The sequence below is a fragment of the Zophobas morio genome, unplaced genomic scaffold (genome assembly GCF_036711695.1).
Source record: "Zophobas morio isolate AGI-343-1 ecotype UQ-CSIRO unplaced genomic scaffold, CSIRO_AGI_Zmor_V1 ptg000311l, whole genome shotgun sequence".
Classification (NCBI taxonomy): domain Eukaryota; kingdom Metazoa; phylum Arthropoda; class Insecta; order Coleoptera; family Tenebrionidae; genus Zophobas; species Zophobas morio.
Genome location: NW_026972415.1, coordinates 225,839 through 233,737, shown reverse-complemented (window position 1 = coordinate 233,737; position 7,899 = coordinate 225,839). Strand labels below are relative to the sequence as shown.

Sequence of the window (7,899 nt, the reverse complement as noted above, 5' to 3'; positions counted from 1 at the left end):
AAATATAACGGAAAGTTGTCTCACATGGCCCTTAAATTAAGGTCATGATAATCAACACCTAAGCCGCTAACCTATAATATACTCATAAATTTAGTTAAGCGCTGCACTAGAAAGGGTATGCTTTCTTATTACTTAGCAAAGCCAAGCTTTCTACCAAAGAGATAATTAAGACATACGTGCAATGATGTGGAATTCAAAAACCTTTACAAGAACTTTATCTTGAATGAAGTACATCTTACAATCCTAACACTTTAATAGGATGGAGCGTAGCGCTTCTCCATAACTATGGTAGATAGGTAAAGCTTTAAACTATTTTTAAAATACTTTGGAGAAATCTAAAAATACCTGCACACTTCTTGGCTAATAAAATTAGCAAAAATAGCTTCCTCAGTTTCAGGTTAATCGCAAAGTAGAGGATTAAGCGTCAAAGTCATGTTTTGCCAATCAATTATGGAATTGTAACTTTAGGGCTAAGGATGGCCAAAAGCAACAGGGTACCTTTTAAGTTTAGCTTAAGGATTGGGAATGATATACTATTAGGCCCAAGGTTATGATTAAGTTATTCATTCTTGTGTAAAAGGATATTACTGTGCAATCATTTAATTTAAGGAAAGCTGCGGAACCTAGTGGTATTCTTAACTAAATGCTTAAGAACCTAACAATACAAGCTAGTATTCTGCGGTGAAGGTTATATCACCAAATACTTACTCGCACCTATTTTTCAGAACATTAAAAATTAACAAAAATTATATATATATATATATTAAAAAGCAAACTCTCCATTCTTACTATTAAAGACTATAGATTCGCCTGTAAAGGTGGCGGAAACAATTATTTGTTTTGTCATTTTTTCTAATCGATTTTAACTTAGACGGGTCCTGAGAATGATGGATGCTTCATGCTCATTGTTATGATTTGATTTGGAGGAACAAGTGCGCGTAGACACCCTAAGACCAGGAAGTTAACCCTGCGCCACTGATTTTACGCCTCAATACGCCAATACTTTCACACTGCTGCTGGATGTACTTCTTGTTAGTAAGTGCGGTTATTAGATTTATAGAATCTTCTGGCACAATTAGTCTAAACTGCACCGTGGAGGCGAAAAGTACTTTTAATAAAATTTAAAAGTTATAGTTTTCAAAATAATAACCTTTAAAAATTCTCTATTAAATTTTTTTTAAATTAATCATAATAATTTAAAAAACTTGAAGGTATTATGATTTTTTAATTAAATTTTAATGACTAAGCCATTAACGCACCTCGAGAAACTTTTTTTATCGCGCGGTGGTGGGGTGGTTTTTCTTGAGCTGGGTAGCGGCACTGGGTCTGTGAGATTAATGGTTTGTAGTTCATAGTTTCTGTACTAAATTAGTTATTTGGTCGCTAAACAAATTAATTAAAATTCTGCACACAACGTATGTTAATCACCATGAGCTTATAAAGAGATATTCTGCGAGAAGAGCCTAGAGTTATTAGCTTACGAGATTAATTCTTTTTACCTAAAGTAAAAGTTGAAGAGTCGATTTAAAAAAACGAAGTTATTAAAAGCAGCTTAAGAATCCAGAATATCATTAACAGCCGAGACCTAATTTAAAGAAATGAAAACCATAGAAGATAAACTGGTGATCTTTCAGTAATAGTCGCAAACTTTTCAACTCCCCTCGGAATTCTACAATAATATAAAATGGACGTGCTATTAAGTACTTTCCAAACGCATGAGTTAATAAGTTATAATTAGAGCACTATAATACAGCGACAACTCCCTAATGTTCTTTTAAGCTCTGCTTTAAGCAGAATACAGACAAAGAACTAAAAGCTATTACCTTTTTTTTCCTATAAGCAATCCTTCCACATTACGATATACCTAATCTTTAGAGTCAACAAAGAAACCGAAGCTTAAGTGCTGTCTTGGGTACTCTAAAGAACTTTAAAGTTAACTGCCTTCAAAAAGTCAACCTCTTCAAGGAAGGCTTTTTCACTCAATAACCAAATAATAACTCCGGCATTCCCCAAACTTTTGAAATTTTTACTGTCGTACACATGCATTGAATATACTATAACTTAGCAGGCCTGGGGGGTTTATTAATTTTGAACGTTTTAAAGCCATTACTTTAGTAAGCTATTACATACTATCATATTTTCGTTGATTAATAAAAATATATTCTTGTATGTCCATTTAAACAATAGTAAAGTATCTCTTTCAAAAAAAAAATTATTAGCAGGAATCATAATTCATATAATACATCTAAAAACAATAGCATCCTGATCATTAAAGTTATACAGACAACAATAAATATAACAATATACACATTAAAATTGTAGTATTACAAATTTACAAAAAAAGATATAGAGGTAAACGTTTATTGACCATGTATACGCTTCAAAGCCGTCAAGAAAATCATTTTTAAAAAAATGCTTTAGAACCAATTGGACCGGTTTACAGGTCGAATGCATAGCTATAATATCAAACCTTGTTAATTTTCACAACATTCCCTTTTTAATTAGAAAAAAGTATTTTTTTTCGTTCATGATATCCTTGTAATAAGATATTTATTTTTTTTACATAAATTTTTTTTACATGGACACGCCATGAGAAATTACTGAGATAAAATTAAATAGGTTTTAAGCTGTTAATCATAATATTTAATATGAATAAGAGGCTCGTAAAGGGGTTGCGCGCTTTTACTATTACTATCCCACACTTATATACGACTTTTTGCTTAAAGTTGTGGCAGTTGTGTCAGTTCCTTTCACCCGTCCTTTCTCTAATAAGTAATAATGTCCCCTCTTTTGTCTAAACTACCAAGTTTTCAAAGCGAGAATTTTTCGGCACTAAGCTGTATTATGAAACCTTGCTGTCAAACTTTAATACCCAAGGTTGAAATATTTTTAATTTCACAAGCAAGTTAAATTCAATTTTTTTTTAAATATTGGCTTTGCTTTTAATTTTTTTAATAAATATGTTTTTAGTTTTATCTAGCCACCCATGATTATACGAAGCCACCTGAAGGCCAGTTTATTACAACCGAAAAAGTTAGCTTCATATCAAGAGCGCTCCTGAATAAAAGTCTTAAATTTCAAAGTTGTGTAGATGAAGTTCAAAAAAAGGATGAGAAAAATTTGTTGAATAAGTTGAGTAAGAAACGATTCAATACTGAAAATGAGTGCCCGATGTTTAACAGTAAAAAATTTAAACCGGCCTGACTCAGAATTAAAAGAGAAAGACTTAAGCCCGATTCACCTTTAAGGAAACTTTTTGAAGAAAAAATCTAATTAATATTTATTTTATATTATATTCAATATCTCTTTTAAATTATTAGAATAGCCCGCTCATAATATACTTTACTTAGCCTTTTTAGTTAACTAAATATTCTTTTCCAGCAGTAGTGATTTATTATTATTATTTGATTGGCATCTGTTACATGAATATATTACTATTTTTATTAGCCTTAAGATAGTTTAAGCATATTTATAAAAAAAACTTTATTGATTATATTTTAAAATTTTAGCAATCGACTCTGGTTTATGAGCATTTCAGCGTCGAGTTCCGCTTCACCCCAACTTAAATCTTTAACTTTTGTTTAAATATATTATATATTTGAATGTTAATTTTCATAAAGATCATTTAGTACAAAAATCGTTTTCATAAAAATTTTGCAGGGAGTTCTTATCTATTTCGTAAATTTCTTCCATTGCCCTGCTAGCAGTCGTTTCGTTATATTTCAAACTCGTGTCGAAAGTGGAATCAGAAAATTGCAAAGGTTTCAAAAGTTCATCCATAACGCCATCCAATTCTGTTTTTATGGGTTCCTCTTCTATTGCATACGAAAAACAATTAGATTACTTTAAATTAAATTTAAAAAAGAAAAAACTCTCGGGAGGAGGAGCGTACTCGATCTCTTCTACTTCCTCTAAATCCTCTACAGTGACTATTTTATATAAAAAAGTTTAAGTTAGTTTTTCATAAAAGTTTAAATGGAAACTCAGACTTTTAATTCTCATGATTTAGGAGAAGGACCTTTATCCAAGTATATTCCAAAGGAATTTAATTTTTCCGGTTTTTGATAATCCAAAGACTTTTTTCCTGTTTAAAAAAAGAATAGTAACAACATTATTAATATTTTTTTAATTTAAACCTTCGCTTGGAGTTAAAAATATGCGCTTCTCTTTTTTAGAGCTGTTTTTGGTTAATAATTTATTGCTGACATCTCCCAAAGCTTTCCTTGTACTCGCAAACAAAAGGGGAGTCTTGCAGTCACCCTTTAGTTTTAAGGTAGACTTTCGTACACCTAAAAATTTAGTGTTTCTTTAAATGTACAAATGAATAGCGCATATATAACTAGCCCTGATTAAAAGATTTATAACTATGCATTAATTTATTAATAATGGATAAGCAATAGTGTCGCTGAAATACCAAAAGCAACATTTTCCTTCCTTAAGGGAGTTTTAGCCATACGCTCGACTAGTTATTAAAGTTTATTGTTAACCAGCTAAAAGTAAAGAACTGCTAATTTTATAAGAGTAGTAGATTTACCCGAGTTTTCATCTTTGAGAGCTTGCATTCTTGTTAAGTAATAATAAAAATATAAGCTTTTTCAACGTAAATTTTTTTAACTTCTTAAACTTCTATTTTTTTTATTATTAAGTTGCTTTGCGTAAATAATAAGTAGACGGAAACGTTTAACCTGAAAAGGCGATATTAAACTTTTTTTTTAACAAAATTTAGTAGCTTTGAGGCGTCTTGCTTCCAGCATAACTGATAAAAACCACCATTTAATTTTTTGTGGTTTTGTTTGGCTTTCTTTGGGCCCAATTGCGTATAAAATTTTGAGAAAATAAAATTTTTTTTTTAGTTTTTTTCTGTGTTCTTTATAGGTGTGCCCACTTAGAGTTAAAAAAATATAAAAGGTTTGCGCGTACATTGAATTCTATAATAGTTTACCATAGTGCATAAACTTACATAAGTGACATATACAAACTTTGGTAGGAACAAGTAGCATTTAACACTAACAAAAATGTTGAAAAGTGAGCCACAATTTTACTTTATAAAAATTTACTCTACGACCAAGTTAACTTTATTAAATATATTTAGAATAGACGCTAATATTGCCTTAGTGCAGAATCCTAGTTTCAATGACTCTTCGGTTTAAGTAGTTAACTATTACAGAATTGCTGGCAAACCAAATCATTGCTCTAAAGATATAGGATTGTGTCCCAAGTTATTTTCTTATTAACAGAAGTGTTAATATTGTAACAAGTTATCAAATACCGTGTTATAGACTCTGACAGTTGCAGCCTCACTTATAAATTCTAAATGTATTATGGTGAACAATATAAGGTATGCATTGTTAAGTAACCTCACTCGTATGTATACCATCTTACGGGAGGGTGAGTAACTACAAGATGGCTTGTTCAGTAATTTATTTGTAAAATTAAGCGTTCAATGAATCTCCTTGAGGGGGGCCATCCTAAAATTACTAATTTTTTAAGGAATTAATAGGGAAAAGACTGTTTCGCCCCACAGGACATTAATAAGATTTACCGTCAAAGATGATATTTTAAAATCCAAACTCAGCTTTCCTATGGGCATAAAGAACTGAGGATAGTTAAGATAACCCAATATAGTAAAGTAGCTTTGCGAGTTACCACTTCACTTTTTTATAATTATAATTATCGACAATATTTATAAAGAAAAGCTATAATAGCTGCATTTCATTTTCTTGAATTTTATTTTTTCTTTAATTTATTTTTATTTTAGTTTATTTTAATTTTATATGATTTTATCATGTTTTATTTCACTTCATTTGAATCATTTCTAAGGCTGCTAATAAACGTTTTCCTGAGTGCTGGCTTTATACATTAAACTTAATTTGACCTTGTGCGGATTTGCGCAGGTAACCATTTGTGGGCCGTGACCGCAGAAGGTTAGTCCTGTTTAGCAACTATTTAACGAAACTAACAGGAGTCACTATGTCATTTTTCAACAACCACCAGTCAGTTGAAGAAATAATGACCGTAAAAAGGAGAAACATGACTTTTCTCTTTTTCGTTCTACTTAATGTTGAGGAAAAGATCTCCGTTCATGTTTTAATGCAAATTACCATTTTTAGGCAATTTTATGATTATTAATTATTTCATTGCTTAGTTGTTAGTATATAATGAAATTTCACAAAAAATAAACCGGCAGGCGTGCTAATATTTTAGTGCTCTTTTTTGTTTTGGTCACATCTGTACATCCATATCTATACATATATATTTGTTTACAATTAATTTTAACGGGCTTAAAGGTTTAGATACCAGTCAGTAAAGGTTTAAATACCCTAACAACCTTAGTAGAACATTTTATTGAGCTGGCATTTCTAGACTTTAGTTCCTTATTTTGTTCTACTAAAATAGCAGAAAGCACCTATTTGTTAGCCGCAAATAACTACTAAAACTTTTTTATATTTACTAGGTATTATCACTTAAATTTTTTCTTTTTTTTAAGGTAAAAGCTCTCAAACAGATACTACTTGGGTAGAACAAACTACTTAACAACCAACGGTCTTGTTCGTTAGCCAGAAACTTGGAGCTATAAAATAGTATTTAGTTTTGTGGTAACATTAAAACTGATTTGATGCAACATTTACGTAATGAATGCTGGCATTGCCTGCAGAAGTCGTTTCTTTTCAGACTCGAGACAAGCAGAGCCTGTGGAAATTTGGTTTTATTTCTATTGCTTTTACCCAGAAAAAGGCTCCAACTTTAATTTTTTTCATGTTTGTCTGGGTGGTAGCACTCTTTTGACGTATGAAGAGACCATTTTTTTAAAAGTTCTAAAAATCCGTTATATGAGTATGGTAATTTCCTCATCTTCTCGTTGCTTGGCGCTTGTACCAGCGCTGTGTATCTTACCTTTTAAACACTTCTATCTTACATTCTTAAACGCTTGTCTTGCGCAAGCAACCTTGTTTCACGATTTCTCTCCGTTTCTTAGTAAACCATATGCATATTAGGTATAAACACTTATATTACTAACTTATAAAGGCAGGTAACCTTTTTTTAAAGTAGGCGGACTACCTGTTTTACAGGCGTATTTTAAAAACATTAGTTTACTTGAATCCAGTAAAAGTAAAAAAATTTTTACATATTTTTTTGTAACAAACTTTTCGAAGTGTACTAACCTAGCAAATTAATATAGTTACTGCTTTAGCAATAGTCTTTGAAAGTTTAGATTATCAACGCTTAAAATAAGTTTGCTAGAAGTTATTATATTCTCGTGGTCGCCTACTGTTTACTATTCAGCCTGGTTTTTAAAGATTTGGAAGACTTTAAATTTATATATAAGGAAGTATACGTCAAATAGTTTATTTACTCGAGAATTTCAGTTCAGTCAAATTAATTAGAGCTACGTAATAGAGTCCATCTTTCGTTCAAAGTTATTATTTTTGACTTTTAAATTTAGTACTAACGCTATTTTAGTTAAAATAATATAAAATTTTTTCTATAATACTTGATTTTATATATTTGTACACAATGTAAGCGGAATGTTCTTGAAGGTTCCCGAATGGTTCGTATTGGACCCTAGCATGTGCCTCAATTTTAATGTACAAATAGCTTCTATGAAAGATCCGCAAGGGCAGCCCTTTTTCTGAGGTGTGACGAGGCTTGCGCGGGAGTTGGACTCATGTGCGGTTGTTGATTCAGTGCGTGTTCGTTTGTGAATCCGGTGGGCAACGCCACAAAACTGTTGGTATATAATTCTTGTATTTCTCCGCTGCCTTTTTAGGCGCCATAGTTGGGCATTACGTAAGAAGAGTGTGTGGTTTTACAAACAGCAATAATAAGAGTCGAAATACTTTAACCTTAATATAATAAATTTAAAAGCAAATAATTTACTTGCACATATTTTTATTGAAT

The 7,899-nt window shown here is 31.1% G+C and overlaps 1 protein-coding gene across 1 annotated transcript; it reads right to left on the bottom strand.

Annotated features, from left to right (window-relative positions):
* Positions 1 to 3,497: 3,497 nt before the first annotated feature.
* On the bottom strand, positions 3,498 to 4,742 carry LOC135119881 (uncharacterized). The gene is made up of 8 exons (XM_064044264.1): positions 4,686 to 4,742; positions 4,535 to 4,626; positions 4,415 to 4,462; positions 4,137 to 4,289; positions 4,019 to 4,084; positions 3,873 to 3,929; positions 3,633 to 3,815; positions 3,498 to 3,574 (listed from the first exon to the last, which is right to left on the bottom strand). Exons 2-8 carry the CDS (start codon positions 4,560 to 4,562, stop codon positions 3,498 to 3,500), a joined length of 612 nt encoding a protein of 203 aa, XP_063900334.1. The 5' UTR covers positions 4,563 to 4,626; positions 4,686 to 4,742.
* Between the last annotated feature and the right edge of the window lie 3,157 nt (positions 4,743 to 7,899).

Excerpts from the sequence above, each read along its gene's own strand:
- LOC135119881 (XM_064044264.1), bottom strand. The coding sequence starts at position 4,562 with ATGCAAGCTCTCAAAGATGAAAACTCGG. Across the intron at positions 4,463-4,534 it reads TCTCAAAGATGAAAACTCGG|TCGAGCGTATGGCTAAAACT; the intron begins GTAAATCTACTA and ends TTTAATAACTAG. Across the intron at positions 3,575-3,632 it reads TTTTTATGAAAACGATTTTT|TTAAAGATTTAAGTTGGGGT; the intron begins GTACTAAATGAT and ends TTTAAACAAAAG.